Source organism: Oreochromis aureus, linkage group 18, assembly GCF_013358895.1.
Source record: "Oreochromis aureus strain Israel breed Guangdong linkage group 18, ZZ_aureus, whole genome shotgun sequence".
Lineage (NCBI taxonomy): Eukaryota > Metazoa > Chordata > Actinopteri > Cichliformes > Cichlidae > Oreochromis > Oreochromis aureus.
In genome coordinates this window covers 9,541,584-9,560,773 of record NC_052959.1, presented here as the reverse complement: position 1 = coordinate 9,560,773, position 19,190 = coordinate 9,541,584, and the positions used below count along the sequence as shown (strand labels likewise).

At 40.9% G+C, this 19,190-nt stretch overlaps 2 protein-coding genes across 3 annotated transcripts in view; both read left to right on the top strand.

Moving 5' to 3' along the window:
- Nucleotides 1-4,074, top strand: part of LOC116332012 (carboxyl-terminal PDZ ligand of neuronal nitric oxide synthase protein-like) — a 21,508-nt gene extending 17,434 nt beyond the window's left edge. The window contains exon 10 of the mRNA XM_031754852.2: nt 175-4,074. Coding sequence (XP_031610712.1) covers nt 175-707 — 533 coding nt within the window. The 3' untranslated portion in view covers nt 708-4,074. The remainder of the gene's footprint in view (nt 1-174) is intronic.
- On the top strand, nt 2,148-19,092 carry LOC116331992 (discoidin domain-containing receptor 2-like). 2 transcript variants are annotated; one of them, XM_039601651.1, is made up of 18 exons: nt 2,148-2,265; nt 9,183-9,296; nt 10,073-10,176; nt 11,307-11,409; nt 12,985-13,222; nt 13,577-13,724; nt 13,871-13,973; nt 14,072-14,279; nt 14,745-14,985; nt 15,111-15,176; nt 15,589-15,725; nt 16,196-16,406; nt 16,495-16,718; nt 16,989-17,116; nt 17,207-17,422; nt 17,516-17,750; nt 18,077-18,226; nt 18,381-19,092. In XM_039601651.1, exons 1-18 carry the CDS (start codon nt 2,255-2,257, stop codon nt 18,513-18,515), a joined length of 2,772 nt encoding a protein of 923 aa, XP_039457585.1. In that variant the 5' UTR covers nt 2,148-2,254; the 3' UTR covers nt 18,516-19,092. The 2 variants fall into 2 exon arrangements, with proteins under 2 accessions (XP_039457585.1, XP_039457586.1); XM_039601652.1 differs by lacking the exon at nt 2,148-2,265 and having other exon boundaries at nt 8,956-9,296; nt 10,084-10,176.
- The last annotated feature ends 98 nt before the right edge of the window (nt 19,093-19,190 follow it).

Here is a 19,190-nt window from a genome sequence, read left to right as displayed (position 1 = left end):
TCCCCTTCCAGCACAGACATCATCCCACTCTTTGTAATCTCAGCTTTGACAAGTCCCCTCTTCTTACATGGTCTGCATCTCTGTTTATATGCGATAATGAAATATCTTTTGTGCTTTGCTTAATCCATTATAAATATGTCATATTTGATCTCTTCTCAATTCTTTTTTCCACAGTGGGTTCCCAGGACAGTCTTCTGGAGATCACATTTCGTGCAAAGCCTCCCGGTGTTCCTCATGAACCCCCCACCCGTTCCTCATCTACAGGCCTGTTAGCAGCTCAGTCCCAGCTTCAGATTAGCAATAGTGCCTGGGTCTCTGTCCTGCCCGGGTCCTGCTCTCCAGGCACCATGGGCGCTGACACCATCCCCTCGGGGCTTAGCAGCAGCGGAGTTAGGCTTGAGTGCTTCCGCTTTACTTCCCGAGCGGCAGACAGCCAGGAACAGGGACAGGACACAGGGGAGACTCCCAGCGACGGGGCCCCCGATGAAAGCTCGCTGCTGGGGGAGCAGGTCCTGGGAGCCCTGGAGTTGCTTCGTTTCAGGGAATCTGGGATTGGATCAGAGTACGAGTCAAACACAGATGAGAGCGATGACCGGGACAGCTGGGGTCAGGGGGAGGGAGCGGGGGCCGACGGAGGAGCCCGACTTTTAAATGTGCTGAATGCAGAGAGTCTGCCAGACTGCTTGGGAGATGAAATGGCTGTTTAGTGGTGCTGTGAAAGCTGCACTAGGCAACTTTGAACCTATGTAAAAGCCCAATGGGAAATAAGTAAAATTCAGAATCTGAAATTATCTGTATAACGTGACAGAAAACTGCATAATCTGCAGATATAAATTACTTGTCACGCTCACTCACCGCTGTCCTGGCAAAAGTTTGACAGTTTTTGCCCTTTTGATTTGCACAGCTTAAGAAAATGTCCGTCTATATCCGTGCTGTACCTCGTAAGATTAAATACTCAGATGCGCTAAGTGTTTTTAAAATGATACATTTCAATCTTAAATTGTAGGATAACTTGATTATACCATTAATTCATACCTCAAACGTATTATTATGCTAGGAAGCCCATATTCGGTGGCAAGTGCTAACACTGCAGCAATCAGTGATGGGGTCATTACACAAAACAGTACCACATGCATTTTTCTTAGAAACTAATGCATTACATTACTTATTTACTCCCTGAAAAAGTGAATCCATTACACTATTCATTACATTATTTTTGTGTTGCTCTTTAATATCAGACTGGGTACAGGAATCTTCACTGGTAGCTCTGTGGATTGTTATTTCTTGCTTTTATGTAGTTAATATGTCACACTTCTGCAACACAGAAAAATGTAATGCATTACTTTAGAATCCGTTACACCCAACTAGGGCAGTAATATGATAATAATAATAATAATAATAATAATAGCAGAAACGTCTTAGAATCATTGAGCATGCTGTTTGCAAATCATCTATATTTTTGTTAATCCTTGGTAACTCCTATATAATAAATTTAGACATCATAATGTCTAAAGCCATGCTAGCTGCTCTATGAGGGTGAGCTAAATGCTATGCTAATATGCACACAAATGCTGTGTCAAAAATTGCTGTACTTCCATAATTACACTTGATCATTTGAGTACATGTTCAGAGTGCACTAGAAGTACCCAGTTGATGGACTCATAAAAGTCAAAAAGTTGAGTGTGGAAAACTGTACAGTTTTCAGTTAAAGTCGTTTAGAATAGAAAGAACTAAGCAAAACACTGCCTGAAAAGTGGAGGTAATTGAGTAGTTTCTCATGCATAAACTGCACTAAACAATTGTGAGTGAAGACTAGTCTGATTTTTTCCATGCTTGCTTGACACGGCATGTGAAACCAGTATAAAGTTCAAAATGACTTTTTTTCACTTTTTTTTTATTGTTTCCTAGACTTTCAAAACCTTTAGATTTTCAAACATGGATTTCATCTACTCGTTTTTGTTTATTTTCCATTCATTTTTAACTAAAAGATGTCAAAATGTGTCTCTTATTTGAAATACTGTGGGTTGGTGAAAATGGAAATACATTAATAGCTATTGGTAGCACGCTAGTAAAATTCTAATTCTTCTAGGTTTTAAAGAAACTGTTGATCAGTCATGGTCCACACAGCTTTATCGCCACAGGCCAAATACAGAAAAGGCACTCGCGTTACTGGAGGGGGACAGGCTTCCCTGGCTTCCTGGACAGTTTGCGCCTCGAGGCTTGTGTAGCCCTGCTGAGCGAGTGTTTTCCCCTCATGGTCGAGAGGTTTGCTGTTTAAGAATTTCATGGAAAATAGTGTGTTTTTCATTTGCAGTTTGTGCACCAGAAACTGTTCGTTAAACGACATTTTTCTGACAGTGAAGTTGAAAAAGCCCGTTCAGTATTGATTGCGTGGCGTTTTTTGTGTGTGCAGGCGGTGTGGGAAAAGCCTGCGTCTTTAGCCAGCGTTTCCCACACTGCGTCACAAATTTGGTAGAAACATTAGTGCTGATGCTAGCTAGCAAGCTGAAAGTTGCATTCTCTGACCTAAGCACTTATATTTGGCATTGTGTGATGTTTAAGTGCTAAACTGTCATCTTCCAATAGAATAATATGTGATTAGAGACTCGACGGATTGGTGTTCACAAAATGTGGCAGCTAGCATGACAGTTGCACTAAAATGCTAATCTGTGCACCACTTGCCATGTTCAAGAAATTCATACGTTATGACAGTTTGTACATAGTGTATTTCATGTGAGCATATGTTTAAATTTAACCTGAGGCACAGGGGCAATTCTTTAGTGTTATCATGTTCACAAATTTAACAAGTAGCTATTAGCTAGTATATTAGCTAATAACTAGCTAAATTAAACAGTTGAGGCAGGAATAATGTGACTTATTTCAAGCAGTTGTTCATAAATTTGCCAATTTCTACAAGTTAATATTAATTTTTCAGATTACATTTTTATCAAATCAACACTACATACATTAAGTAACATCACGTACTGTAATCCTCAACACTAAAATGTACCTTCTGCTTCTCAGCTTCAGTGCAGTGGGACATTTAGCACAGTGCAGCTTCAGTCAAACCCTATTAGTCAGTACAAGTGCTGTGGTGTTGCAGGCTGTCTGAAAACCTCTGCTGTGTGTGTGTTTGATGATTGTTGTAATGTTTGGTTCCTTGCCTCTGAGAGCCACTCACACGGCTTTTTACACTGTGGTTTGGTGACATGTCCAGCATGAACACAGTCATTTTTGCTGTTTTTTCATTACCGTCAAGAAAGAAAAAAGTCTGTTTAAACGTGTTGACATAGTTGGCTTTCTTGGGGGGGGGGTTTGAGTGGGGACCTTGCTAACACTCGCTGTGACACTCGTCTGTAATCTCATATAAGAAATGGGTTTAATAAGCAGCATGTACCTCTGAAAGTATGACCTTTTTTTCTGTACATTGTACACAGTAAAGTCTGATTACCTTAGCGATTGTATATATATTCAGCATGACTTTATTTATAATGGTCTTCGTTCTAATTATGTAGTTAAAGATGATTTTCTCATTTGATTATTCTGTGTCAGAGGTGCACATGTCACTGGGCAGGTGCTGCTACAGTCTTGTCTCTGCTGTTAAAAACTGTAGCCACTCCATACTGTAGGGATAATTCATTAATGCCGTATTGCGGCAGTGATAACCTGCTGTGTCACTGTTGCGACAGCCTTTAAAGAAATTGTTTTGAAAATGACCCAAAAGTACAAATTCAAAAAAATATGTGATCTAAAAGACTTCTGGACTCCTTCATATTCTTGCAGCCAGCTGCCGCACCGGCTCCATCCCGCTGACTGTGAGCCAGCTCTTTAAATCACTGGATTGGGGACGTGTTTTTGAGTTCTTTCCAAAATCAATTAATCTCGTCTTGGCCCTACTCCTCTCCTTTCCTCACCTTCCTTCCCTCTCTTCCCTGAAGCTTATCACCCTGCTCCGTCAATCTCTTAACATTTGTCTTCAAGGTTATGTCTGTTCACAAGAAGTGTGCTGAAAATGAAAGTGCACTTACATCGATGTTTCTCCTCGTGGAATTAAATGCCCTTTCTCAAATGCCATCGGTTGTCATGTGTGTCCTCTTCGTTTGGTGAGACTTACAAATTGCTGAAATGTATCCAGGACTGCTTCAAACCTAAATATGTCCCTAACATAATGATAAGCCGCATCAGTTTCTGGGCTGACCTTTTAGAAATGTTTTCCTCGTTAGTATTTCCAACTGCTCGAGAAAATGAGATGTGGTCCTTCGTGAGGCCGATGGCCCCCTATTATCGTTAGAGACACACCAGCTGTGGTCGTTAAACAGGGTCAGCTCCCATTAAGCACACTGCAGACAGAAGGGGCTTGATGTAAGCAGATAAGCTAGAAAATATGAATAATGTTAGCCATTACCCTCCCACATCCTGCCATGTTACCCTGCAGCTCCGGTAGTGCAGCTGCTGCTGACACAGATAGTGGGTGGCCTCCAGGATTTGGTCTCTACTTTCATTTGGTTGATTATACTGTAAAGAAAAAATGGTCTGCAGTGTTATTCTGTTCACCCCACCCACCCCCCCTTCTGAATCCTTTCAGTCCCTTTCTCTGAACTCTGCAGGTGAAATAGATTGAAAACCAGTTTTACTTTGTGTGCAGTGTTGTATTTATCCCTTAGTTTTGGTCTTTTGAGACAGACTGGAATGAAAATGTCAGCCCAGATTGAAGTATCTCAATGACACTGCCAACAAAGCTTTAAAGCATTCAGTGAAATATCTAAGAGTTTCAAAAACTGAACGGCATAATTTGTTATAGGAATTCACGTTTCCTCGATATTGACAACTACTGATTGGCAATCCATCCAGGCTCTCACCCCATAACGGCTGAGATAGGCTTTCCACCCCTGTGACCCTGAATTTAGTAAGCAACAGAAAGTTTTGCAAATTAGACTCACTTTTATTTTGTAGTTTGTGAGTTAAATGTTGCTGGATGGACTGCCACGAGTTTCACTACATTTATGCTCCCCACAGGAAGAATACTGAGCAATAAAAATTCCTCCAGAGCATTCGTCCCTTGAGGTCACAGTCTACTTGTTTTTGGACTTGTAGTCAGACATTTGGGCCAGCTTTGTTGTACTTTAATCAGCCAACCAGAAGCAAGAGGCAGATCTGAGAGAGAACCAAAAGGTATTACGCGCCAATCACAGGGTAGCCTCACCCTAAAACGTGCTGCTTTAGCATCTATTTACTGTGACTGTTTAGTATTAAATAGTGATGTCATTTTCTCACATTTATAAGAGAAAGGACTTTTTTTGCACTTCTTTCAGAGTTCACTCTATTGGATGTTATTAGGAATGTGAGTTTAAGGCTTTTTTGCACCGGCTTCTCTTTTCAGCTCCAAAAGCATCTTTTGTGTTCAGTCTTTGTTCCAGTGGCTGAAATTTATACATTACCTGCTTAATGTTTACAATTTGTTCTAGTACTCCAACCACACGCAGTGAATCTTTGCATTGCCACGTTTCTCTGTTGTGAAGTGAAATAAGTGTATCAAAGGAAAACAGTTGCACTTTTAAAATTAGTTTTGAGCATGTTAGCATGTAGCTCAAGCGCCTGCGATACCTTAGCTCATCACTAAGAACCAGAACCAGAAAAGATAAAGTAAAATGTACGAATATTCCTCACCTGTTTTTTCCAGTGCATCATTGCATTAGTCATTATTCGTTCCAATTAAATGCACCATCTGGGTGATATTTGTGCCCTCCTACAGATGTGAGTAGCTCCATGAGCCATCGCTGTGCGTCATGTATCCATGGATACCTGAGGCAGTCGGCAGTGTTTCCATCTTTTATTCCCTCTCTCACTCGCTTCCTGAAGAATAGCTCAAGCCCTGTGACCCCCATCATGGTCAAGTTCCACACTGAAAGGCTGTCAAACAGAACAGTCTGTTTTGACTCATGAAAGGAACACGTGAGATATACTTGATGGAGCTAGCAGCTAGTTACCAAGATCATAACCCTGTGAGGGTTTTTTAGGGCCCGAGCACTAAAAGTGTGAAGGCCAAATTGTATCTGCTCTAATTATTATCATTACTTGGTCAAATGAATCGCCTTTTTGAGGGTCTAAAGACACTTGAAAGCTCATGAAATTTTGCCCACACGTCAGGCCTGTGGAGAGGACCAAATGGCTCCACAGTGTCACCTATGAAAGTATTAACCAGCACACAGACTGAGCTATTTGAATGAAATTTCTTACAGAGATCCAACAACCCACGATGTACGAAAGGTCCATGAGACCTAAGAACCAAACATGACAGGAAGTCCACCATTTTTACTTTACTATGCCATTTTGGAGATTTGCTGATGTTTTACCTTTTCAGAATCCTCCTTGGGATTTTATCAAATCAACTTTACATTTCAATCTAAACTAAAGATGCTGGTGAATATAAATTGCAAAGCTTTTGAGGTTTTGCTGAAGCGTGTGTCCGTAGGATCATTTTGCTCATTTGCCATGAAATTTTAATTTGCTATCTTTCACACATACACTATCCAGTCTGGATCAAACTTCTGTAGTGCATCATATTCCATACATGAGTTTTTGAGGCTTCTACATCATCAGTGTGATTTTTCTTTCCCACCAGAAAACTGAAATGAACTGCATAGTACACTTTTAAGGAATATATTCCCAAAAAAAGCCTGATGTAGGAAATTAGAATCAGAGAGACTTTATTAATCCCATAGGGAAATTAAGTTGTCATAGCAACTAATATACAACAAACATCAAACACTCATATAAAACGAAGTCTAGAAACAGAGATATTGATAGATAAATATTAAAATAAATATATATATATATATACATAAATATATATATGTGTATGTACACATACATACAACAAGAAGTATGTGTGAAAAGGTAAATATGATACAACTTAAAACGTATATGTGCATGTAAATATTTGATTCATTTTTCTTTTTTTTATTCGTCAGGAGGTTCACTAAACACTATTTTCAAAAAACATTTTCTAGCAATTATTTCATGATTCAGGCAATTGTTATAGTGCCACCTAGTGGTAACAGTAAAAGTTGTCTGGGACCAACAACCACGACATGTTAAAAGTGACTTATAAGTCAACTTTTTCTCGGTTATGATGCTCAGCTGAACATCTTGACCACATTTACATGATGAAATGAACTGAGTTGCTGCTACTTAAGTACATTGGTTTAAGATGGTTACAGATGGTTTGAAAGAGGAGTGAAAGAAGCCATTTACGTCCACTGTGAGCGACCATCTTTGAACAGAGGCGGTGGTTTACGACACCAGTTGTCTGCCATCTATAATCCAGTTTTGAGATCCCTTCCCAGACGCCTTAATGCCCACTCACATTCTGGGCCATCTGACCTCAGGAAATCACATGATAGGGTGGGGGCAGGTTTAACAATGAGCTCACCCGAAACCCTGGCTGATTGGGACCCACGCCCACTTTCACACCTTAGCTCATGTGATTAGGTAGAGGATCATCAGGGGGTCCTTTGTCCTTCTTTGGGGGGAAACTCCCACTGGGTTTAAATCTGGGACTCGCCACCATTTGACCCTTAGAACTGAAGAAGCTTCTCGGATGAGAGGTGAAATGTCTTCAAGCAACTTAAAGAAGTCCAGACGCTTTTCTTTCCAAGCTCCTTAGACTACGATGACCTGGATGACTGAGAACCTTCACAGACATACATTGGTTTAAAAATTTTAAAAAAAAAATCTAGCACACTTTAACTCATGACTGCATGATGTCATACATTATATGGTTTTGGCCCTTTCATCTCTTTGTATGTGATAGCCCTCGGTGATTGATACACTATTAGGATTGCCTTTCATGTGTTACAATTTAAGCTCAAATTCCTTTAATGTTTGAAGGCTCGCAGTGGCATGAAATAATAACTCCCCTCAAATGTGTTAAATTGAAAGTAACAAACCTGTTTTGAAAATGTAAGAAATTGAAAGTACAGATATTTGTTTAAAAGTGTATCGAGTAAAAATAAAAAGGCGTCAAAAAAATACTCAAGTAAAGTACGGAATACAAGAATGAGGCGATGTAATGAAATCTATACCATAGGAGCGTCTATTAAAAATCTCGCTCCACGTGGTGAGAAAGAAATGGTCATTAAGAGATGAGGAAACAATGACGTCCAGCCAAAGCTAAAATTGGAGCTTGGATAGAGAGCGTTCACATCTCAGGCTTGTCAAAGGTAGAATAAAAGACCAAAATATATCTAAGTTTAATATATGTCATCCGACCAGGCTAAATTACCCAAATTCTGAATATATTTTAAGCAGTGCTGAATAGAAGAACGATTCTAATTGTTCTGTTTTTGTGTTCTAGTTTTAATTATATTCTGTGCATAATAGTCACACAGTGATTTATGGAGTTAATTTGTTTGCTTGAGTTTTTCAACAAAAGTGATGTTTTTATGCTGATGACTGCTTTGCACAGACCAAATTAAGCTGCAAGAAATCCTAGTTAAAAATCAATATCGAAATACTTCAGCTCAGCATAAAACCCTTAAATGATAGCATATGCTAAACATGAATGTAAACCCAGAGCTGTCTGGCTTTCCAAACATTTTTAAATAGGAGCTCTATGCCAAGCTGTTGTAACTGAAGATAAGACATGTAAAAAGCAACGAATGCAACAGCAACAAAGGTTTATCTGGATGCTTTCGGGCTTTCATATGAAACTGTTAGCAAAGAAGGCTGTTGCCTTTTTTCCCTATTTCTAAATCCTTACCTGTAAGTACACACACACACACACACACACACACACACAGAGAGCATGGTCCATTTAAATGTAAGAGCAGTTTGTTTGTATCCCGTGAGGTTTTTTTTCCTACTCAAACATCACGTCTCCTTCAGTTCTGGTTTATCTTCACATGAAAATGAACTCCAGCCTGTTTCTGTCAGCAGCTCTTGGTGAAAGCTGCTACTGCAGCTCTCAGCTGCCTCTATACACCATAATTGAAGCCATTTGTGGATCAGGTGGAATTCTGGGATTTTGGCCTCACCTCAAAATCCCAAAGCGTGTTATTTTCTCTCTTTCTTTTCCCGGGCCAGTAGGACTCTTACATCAGCCTTCGTTTCCCCTCGCTCTCTCTTTCCTTTTGCGTCTCTTCCTCTCCTCTCTCTCCTTTCCCCTCTCTTTGCTATTCCAGAAAGAAGTCCTTCAGAGGCAGAGGTCACAAACTTGTGGTCCTGAATGCATCGGCGCACAACAGATGTGGAATATTTCCCAAGAAAAACGGTTTGAGGAGAGAAGAAGTTCAAAAGTAAGTCAAAAGTATTTTTTCTTCTTTTTCTTTTTCTTTTTTTTTGTTTTACATATGTGGCTATTAACTCAAATGTCCACGTAGACATTGAGGGAGTTTAGTGTCAGCTTGCCTAAGTTTAGTGAGAGACAACATGAAGGAAGACATTCAGTTTCTAATTAATCTTATGTTCAAGTAAAAGTAGCTGCTGGCTGAAAGTCAGTAAGTAATCAGTAACTGTAAAGTTACTCACTGATTATAAAAATGCCTCTACTGGAATGAAGCCTCTCAGGGATTCACTTCATTGGTGTTACGCAGTGTGTTAAATTCAGTGGGTTTTTTAAATTTCCGTTCACATTTATGTCTGAAAGAAGCCCTGCTGCATTTTTGCCACTGTAAAAATTTTGGTTAACGCTTCACATCAGTGACAGTAAGTGCAGTTTCTGAGCAGACACTGACACGCGTCTTCACGTGGTCCATGCAGGGTAAATAAAATACAGGCAGTACGTACTGTCGTGGGAAAGAGCAGGACTCCGGGTTACAGAGAGGTCTGTGTGGGCATTTGTTGCTGTGGCTTTTAATAGTCTCCTATTATAGAGCAATTTGTAACAGCAGAGTTGCAAATTATGCCACCGTGCATCTCTGTGCACATGCTGTTGTGGTAAATGAAACCTTTGAATTCATCCCAAACATCCAAAATGTAATTACAAGTCCCAGACTTTGCTGAGGAGAATTTGCAGAGAGGATATTTGAAAAAGTAACACAGTAGTTTACACTGGTTTATCTGATTTCACCAGCTTCCTTTCAGGCGTCCGTGAGATGAGACTGAAGATCATGGAGGTTAAATTGATCGTCTTCGTTCTCCTGCAGGCTGTCACTGTGAGATCTCAAGTCAACCCAGGTAGACATTTATCTTTACCCTGCTGGCACTACGCTGACAAATACCCGCTGTTTTTCTTTATTAAAGTTAATTTGGATACAGTGGCCATGACTGCATGAGCCAATCAGAGTGCTTTTTTAATATTTTTCATTGTGTGATCAAAGCAGACGTATGGATATATCATATTCAAGCTTAAAATAACTTTTTCATATTCCTGAGGGACAAGCATGTTGACAAGATGGAGAGGAGGGAAGCAGGTTGAGGTGGGTGGGCTCTGTGTGTGTGTGTGTGTGTGTGTGTGTGTGTGTGTGTGTGTGTGTGTGTGTGTGTGTGTGTGTGTGTGTGTGTGTGTGTGTATGGTTTAGCTGTTGGTCAAGAAAGCAAACATCTTCAAAACAGGCAGACCTTTCACAGGCAAGGGGGAGAATTTGTGGGAAAAAAAAGTTAGAAAATTTGTAGGCGTAGTTGTAGGTAATGCACCCACACACACACACACACCTACACACACCTACTAACACACTCCCTTACACATATGAACTCATTTCACTTTCCTCCCTAGAATATTTTCACAGTCAAAGGTTCGCTTGTTTGCCCGCTCTCTAAAAATGCGAGTGAGGGATTTTGCCGGAGCTCTAACTAAAACTCAAATATAAGTCAAGATGGCGGGAAGTAAGCAATGACACTCTGCTGCCTCAACTGACTCTACAGTTATGGCGGCATCCTTGTATCAACGCAGTACTGTAATCTCTTTTCACTGCTTGTCAACTCGTCGCCACACACACAACATAAGAACAAAGGGAGTCAGGCTTTTCAAACTCAAGCGTTTGTCATGCTAGAAATTATTTTAAAAGATGAAAAATGAAGAGTGGGCAGCTCTAACACCACTCCCTTTTCATTTTGCTTAGACTGGCACCTACACAGTGACGCTTGTGTTTGGCTTTAGAGGCCTTTGCAGGGCCGCAGGAAGAGGGCTAGAGGGGGAAGGGATGAGCTGTGACCACCTTACAGTCAACTACTCAAAGTCCAGAAAATGCTTAAAAATTGATTTTATGTGAAAGTTACCTTATATTACGCTCATATGTGGAAAAACTTTAACCGTATCGCACATATGAAAGATCGTGTCGGACATTTATGTGTATGTGTGCTTATAGAAATGTGCCGCTATCCTCTTGGTATGACCGGTGGGCAGATTCAGGATGAGGACATCTCTGCTTCCAGCCACTGGTCTGAGTCCACCGCTGCAAGATTTGGAAGGCATGTTTGTGCTCTTATACTCCACTTTCCTTCCTCTCATTAGACGTAAAGATTATAGTTTGTCAGGGATAATCCCTAAATTCAATTTCTTTTTATTTGAAGAAGTTTCCTAAACTTAACTGCTGCTTTCTTTTAATAAAAAAGCACCTTAGACTTTGTGTCTCAACCAACATAGCAAGATTTTTTTTAAATTGGTTTATCTTTTACTCAAAACATTTAAACTTATTCAGCAAATGGATTTGTTTCATGATAGAAGTTCATCTTTTAAAGCTCCAGAGCAGTTACACAAACAGGCTTGTGTTGAGGGTAAGGGGTAAATAGTGTTATAGCACGTATTTAAAATACATTTTCACTTTCTTTCTCATAAGATGATCTCACTCGGGCTAAGAAAATATACTTTCATCTTTCAGCAAGCATGTTTAAGTAGCACACTGCACTCAACCACTATTATTATTAGTAGTAGTAGTAGTATTAGTGCTGTTTAGGTCTCCCCAAACAGCACCGACCTGTCATGAGGTGTGCTGTGGGATCAGGCTCCAGTCTATTCGCAGCAGATTCTTTAAGTCGTTTAAATCAAGTCTCCATTGAGATTTGATTCTTCATCACATCTATTTGAAATGAGATCAAGGGGATTTGAAGTGGATACTCTTTGTCATGTTCTTCAAATCCCTGCTGAGTATGTTTTTCCAATGCTGTTTGGAAATGAGCGAATGCCACTGCAGTGAATGAGCGTGCATCTCACGTGTTAAAGCAACATCCAGATCAACGCAGGGGCCCAAGGTTTCATGGCAAAACTTTGCTGGCTTCACTGGCTGGCTCCGTTCCCATAGTGTACCCTGCTTCCATCTCTTCCCTTGGTAAACAACACACATGCATGCACGTGGCTATCCGCGTGATGTAAAAGAAAACATCATTCATTAGATGAGTTCTCTTTCCAGGTTGCTTCATGGCCTGGTTCTGGCACTCGCTGTCTGTTGTAGGGTCTACATGGGTACTCTGGCTGATCTGTGGTTTATGGTCTGTGACATACTTCAATCGTTGCCAGCACTGCAGTAGCTCTATTGCTATTACTGACACCAGCGTTTGATCCCAAAGTACAACCCTGGGCATCCAAGGCTCTGTTACAGGTTCACCAGCTGCCAAACCAAAGCATATCATATCTGTTCTGGCAAAGCTACAATCCAAAATCACCCAGATCCCTTTTTCCTGCTTCCAAAATATGAGTTTCAACTGAGTCTTCATTTGCTGCCTAATACATCACAATCCCTACAAAGTAATTATGGCTGATTAGTCTATCTATCATGTACTAGTGAACTAATTACAGCCTGTTAACAATGTGTTCAGTGGTAACATGGAATAATAGGAAGTGTGCAAACATGATTTCTTTCAGACAGGAAAAATCAGGTGCATAGCATATCATTTCATTATTCCTCACTGCTTTTTCCTTTGTTCATATCTTGAAACATTTTTCCTCACTTTATGTCTTTTCTTCTCTACCCTGTGTTTGTGTACCTGAACTCTGTGACCTCGCTTTCCTGTACCGACTCTTCCATTTATTTTCCTGCTCACCGTCAGACTTGACTTTGACAACGGAGACGGTGACGGGGCTTGGTGTCCTGACATCATGTCAGAGGCGGACGGCCTCAAAGAGTATCTCCAGGTGGACCTGCGTTCGCTGCACTTCATCACGCTCGTGGGCACCCAAGGTCGGCACGCCGACGGCATGGGTAATGAGTTTGCCCAGCGATACAGGATCAAGTACAGCCGCGACGGCAGCAGCTGGGTGGGCTGGCATGACAGAAAGGGAAGGCAGGTGAGCGTGTAAAGATTTAAAGATGTGTTCATCTGATTCACATAAGGTGTACACGTGATACTAATCTGCTATTTATCGTCTTAATTTGTGTAACATTGGCCATGATAGTGAAAAATAGAGCTACTGTGTATATTTGAAAATCATTTAAATCTTATGTTTTTTAACAGATCAAATGCTATATATGACCATTTGTTTTTAATATTTCAAATGTTCTCTTCTAATTGAATGCTAGCAACATGTTACAAAAGCATTGTAAAAGGTGCTTGTTTACCATTATAAATGGGAAACACGTGTAGAAACACCAACAACTTGAGTATTTGTGGGAAATGAGACATCTTTCCTCACCTCTGCCAGATCATCGAAGGCAACAGTAATGCATATGATGTGGTCCTGAAGGATCTTGAGCCTCCCATCATTGCCCGTTTTGTCCGCTTTATGCCCGTGACCGACCACTCCATGATCGTGTGTATGAGAGTGGAGCTCTACGGCTGTGAATGGCTCGGTTAGTCATGACACTCAGAGTGGAACATCTCCAATCGCACTAGTAGCATCACCTAAACGATTTTTTTTACATTACACTTTATATAGTAATATGATGTGAGCAAACACTGAATCAGCTGTGTGTTCTCTTTGACCTGCCTGCTTTAGATGGCCTGATGTCCTACAGCATTCCAGATGGACACCAAATGATCTACAGAGGCCTGGATGTCTTCTTCAATGACTCTGTGTACGATGGAGCATCAGCTGAAAGGTCTGAGTTTAACAAACTTTCTTTGAACTAAAACAACATTTGCGCATTTTAAAATGTGCATATAATAAAACCTTAAAAACTCCTATTTCTATCCTCAGCTCAACTATAAATCCTTCCTCAAGGCTGACGAAAGGGCTTGGCCAGCTGACCGATGGCACCTGGGGTCTGGACGACTTTCTCCACAGCCACAGCTACAACTTTTGGCCTGGCTATGACTATGTAGGATGGAACAACAGGAGCTTCCCCAGAGGTTACGTGGAGATGATCTTTGAGTTCGACCATGTGCGAAACTTCTCGTCCATGAAGGTAAGAAGTCAGCGCAGGGGGTATTTTAAGCGAGCGGCATTAAATTGTAGAGCTAACACTTTGCTGAATGGAGCTATTCTGCACTATGCTGGGCAAGCACCCACCTTCTACAGCTGCTGTAAAATTTATTGGGGCATTAAAAAAAGAATAGGACAGCCTTGCTGGAGGAAGAAAAAAATTACATTTTCTGTATAATTAGCCTGATCTTCGCGGATAAGTGCCGTGGCAAGAGATCAGAGATGTAAGATGAATGATATTTCTGCTACTGCACAGCTAGACAGATTAGTCATGGCTACACCTTCTCCTGCCCCATCATCTCAGTTGGGCTCTGACTATTTTGAGCACTTTTAAGTAAAAAAAAAAGAGAGAGAGAAATGCCAGGTCAGTAAGGGCTGCAGAATAATAACAGACTATTTAAGTACTTTAATCATGGTTTTCTTATACTTCCACATCTCACCTTCGCAGGTTCACTGCAACAACATGTTTAGCCGAGGGGTGAGGATGTTCAGGCAGGTTACTTGTTACTTTCGGTCAGGATCAGAGTGGGAGGCAGACCCGGTGACCTTCAGGCCTGCTGTTGATCGTGTGAGCCAAAGCGCTCGTTTTATCACGGTGCCCCTCGGGGACCGCACAGCCAGCACCATTAAATGCCGCTTCCACTTCAGTGACCTTTGGATGCTGTTCAGTGAGGTGGCCTTCCAGTCAGGTAAAAAAAAAGAAAAGAAAAAGAAAAGCAAAGATCGGGTGTAGCCTTTGCTTTAGAGACTTTAATTCAGTAATCTAAAGGGAGCATGTGCCGTGTCTCACCACCTTTATTTCTTTCAATTACAGGCTCAGCAGTGTACAATACATCAATGGCTCCTCGCAAGCATGGACACCCAACAAAAATATTACCAGGTGACCAGCCAAACCTCTTCTGATATTTTCTTATTTAAGTCACTGTTTTCAATTTTAATAATAGGGGAAAATATGAGATAGAAGAAGACATAAACGTGTTGTTACTGTTTTGATTTCATGTAAAAAATCTGTTTTTATATTTCCTTGATCGTGTCATGCACTTTATTTTAGATGTGGTTGGACTTCTAATGCTTTAAAAGGTTGCTTGACCTAAATTTCTCCTGGCTCAACACTGCCCCCTGCTGATGATAGCAAGAATTACCGATTATTGTTAGAATAAATGGCCGGTTTCTTATATAATATAATGAAACAAAAGCATTATGTTTGGAAAAAATGTAATTATTTTAGAATTTGAACTGTAATGAATTACATTAAATCCATGTCAACATCCAACTCTAATGTGGTTTATTAGGGGATGATCCTACACACAAAGTGGATGACAGCAATACAAGGATCCTGATTGGCTGCTTGGTGGCCATTATAGCCATCCTATTGGCCATTATTGTCATTATCCTGTGGCGACAGGTCTGGCAAAAGATGCTGGAGAAGGTGAGAAAAAAAAATTCTTTTTAAATCATTTAATCAATTTTAGTTATTTGAAGATACAGTAATGATTCAACATTCACATACTCAACTGATCATATGGTGTGATGTGTGCACTGAACCCTGGATGGACAAAAACAACATTCATAATTAGTTTGCAAACTGAAATTTGTTCCCAAATTTTAAAATATATAGAACAAAGGAAAACAAGAAGTAGACTCAAGAAGGCGATAAGGTGATCTATGCTCAAATCAGCATTTTTACTGCTATGTTGTTTTGGGTCTCTTTGTTTTTTTGGCTATGGATATTGTATGAAAAAAGACGTCATTATCAAAAGCACCAGAGCTTTCCTTTCCCTCCATGTCAGTTTCTTCTTATATCATCACATGTCAACACCGATGTCCTGCAAAACCTTGCAAGACTTTCACGTTGTAAAAACACCGCAGATACCAACTGCTTCTCTCTTGCATCTTCAGGCATCTCGTCGCATGCTGGATGATGAGCTCACGGCTCGTCTCGCCATCCAGACACGGGCCTTCTCCTTCCACCACTCGTCTCTCTCCAGTGAGAGTGGCTCGACCTCCAACTCCACCTATGAAAGAATCTTCCCCCTCTGTGCCGACTACCAGGAGCCCTCGCGTCTCATCCGGAAACTGCCCGAGTTTTCTCAGTCCACTGAACGCCTCGGTAAGCTGTCTAAAGGAAATAAGTGAACATCTTTGGAGGTCAGCTACAGCAACACGTCCCATGCTCCGTCTTTTCTTTTCCAAAAAAGAATCGAGTACCTCCTGCAGAGCCTTTGCAGCCGGAGGCTCAGATGGTGCCCCCCACTATGCTGAGGCAGATATCATCAGTCTGCAGGAGTCTTCGGACAGCAGCACCTACTCCATCACAGCTGTCAACATGAATTTCTTTGCTGGCACAGATTCATCCATGAGGGAGTTCCCCAGACACAAGCTCACCTTCAAGGAGAAACTGGGAGAGGGCCAGTTTGGAGAAGTATGCCCAGTTTTGTAGCTCTAATGTTTGCTGGCGAAGCTTTAAGGGCTTTAAACTCATTTTCTCTTCGCCGCCATTATGCTGTTGTAACTTTATAGCTATCATTTATAAAATTCAATGACAGCGCTTGCTGCCTGGTAAAAGCAGCAGACTATGAAATCACTACATGCTGACAGATAGGAAACACTTAGTGGTATTAAACAGAGCTAAACAGATGGTTTCCAGGGATGCCAAGTGGATGATGGACTGACAAAGTGCTCCTCTAAACAGGTGCACTTGTGCGAGGCAGAGGGCATGCAGGACTTTTTGGGTGAGGATTTGTCCATAGAGGGAAACAATGAGTCCCCTCTGCTTGTTGCTGTTAAAACACTGCGAGAAGATGCCAACAAGAACGCAAGGTAAAAGAAACTTTTACAGAGATTTACTGGTACGGCTTTTCATTCAGTTGCCAATCAAGTTGTAGATTACGTGTCCCTGTCGTTCTGCAGGAATGACTTCCTGAAGGAGATCCGAATCATGTCTCGTCTGAGGGACCCCAACATCGTCCGTCTGCTGGCAGTGTGTGTGGACACAGATCCTCTGTGCATGATCACTGAGTACATGGAAAATGGTGACCTAAACCAGTTCCTCTGCAATCTCAGACTAAAGGCCGCTGATGAAGATGAGATCAAACAAGAGGAGACGGAGGGGAAGAGCATGGTCAGGTAAGTCCTCGCCTTCACATGTAATTGAAATGATCATCAGGGAAATGACACAAATGGCCACTTAGCTCACACTATGTATTTTCTCTCTCTTAGTTACACCACACTGATCGGCATGGCAGTGCAGATTGCATCTGGTATGAAGTATTTGTCCTCTCTTAACTTTGTCCACCGTGATCTGGCAACCCGCAACTGCCTGGTGGGTAAGAAATACACCATAAAGATCGCTGATTTCGGCATGAGTCGGAACCTTTATAGAGGGGACTACTACCGGATCCAGGGCAGAGCTGTACTGCCCATTCGCTGGATGTCATGGGAGAGCATCCTACTAGTGAGTGATCTATGGATTTGGGACATTATTGCCTCCATTTATCCGTTATTTATGGACTAAGGGAAATCTGACATTCCACTACAGTTTTATTGGGGTTTTTTATTGTTCTACGATTATTGCTAATCCAAATATCGCATCTATTTAACAAATTTCCCACGTGTGGGACTAATAAAGGTTATCTTATCTTAGCTTATCTTATTTAAAAGGTTAGTATAAGTTCTATACAGAGGTGACAGCAGATCAATTTTAAATATTTTATGAATTTTAATTTAGAATTTTTAAGCTTTAAATTTATACCAATCTGTCTATGATCTTTTTTTTCTCAGGGTAAGTTCACTATGGCCAGTGACGTGTGGGCCTTCGGGGTGACTCTGTGGGAAATTCTCACTCTGTGTAAGGAGCAGCCATACTCCCAGCTCTCTGACGAGCAGGTCATTGAAAACACAGGAGAGTTCTTCAGGGAACAGGGCAAACAGGTGAGCATCACACCACTGTACCTGACAGTCCTCCTGAGTGCCACTGTGGAGGATTTTAGGATGTAATAGTTCTCAGATATATATGTAGATGTGTCTTATAACACTTATAATACTCATAATACTATATTGAGAGTATTGTGCTTCATCCTACCAGGTGTACCTGCCGAAGCCTCCCTGTTGTCCTGACAGAATTTACAAGGATCTCATGCTAAGCTGCTGGAGGAGAAACGCCAAGCAGCGGCCGAGCTTTCAGGAGATACACTCTCAGCTGTTAGAGAGCCTGGCGTAGCAGAGGAGATGTATCGTTCCACTGTGCTGTGCAGTGTCTCGGTTGCTTCCTTTGGTTTAGATTCATTTATTTGGAGTCAGACCCATAAAATATTCACTTTTTTGTCAATGCCTGCTTCTCAAAAATTTCGCTCTAAATGGAGAGATATGTGAAGGTACAGACTACACTTAAATATAGCCTCCTATTGTAGATATAATGCAGATAGTTCTATTCACACAGTGCATTCAGACCTCTGTGTATTTATTATTTTCTTATGATTTGTTATGCTGTCTATTTATGCAATAACATCCCCCTCCCTTTTCTTTTCCATCATATATCTAATCCTATTGCACATTTATTATGTGAGCACTGTTTTGTGTTTTTGTCTTTTATATTTGAATTTTGTCATGAGGGAAAACGTTTTCCTGATGAGATTGTGCTTTCGTATGCAGAAGCTGATGTAGATTTTTTATAAACATGTTAATGTCCTTTTTCAGAAATGAATTTATTGTACATAGTGGGAAAATAGCAAAGATAAACGTTTTAACGGCTGTTGGACCAAGGATACCTGTAAATAAAGAAAAATGCTATTATTATCCTTCATTTGTATGTTTGGTTTTTTAATATACCACAAGTTTCATACTTTTTAGCCTGCTGGGGTTGCTAACACAGCTGTACTTTCAACCGTTGCGCTCT

Bases quoted from the DNA above. Each gene is read 5' to 3' on its own strand.
- LOC116331992 (XM_039601651.1), top strand. The intron at 13,725-13,870 runs GTTAGTCATGAC...TGCCTGCTTTAG, and splicing joins CTACGGCTGTGAATGGCTCG to ATGGCCTGATGTCCTACAGC. The intron at 17,423-17,515 runs GTAAGTCCTCGC...TCTCTCTCTTAG, and splicing joins GAGGGGAAGAGCATGGTCAG to TTACACCACACTGATCGGCA.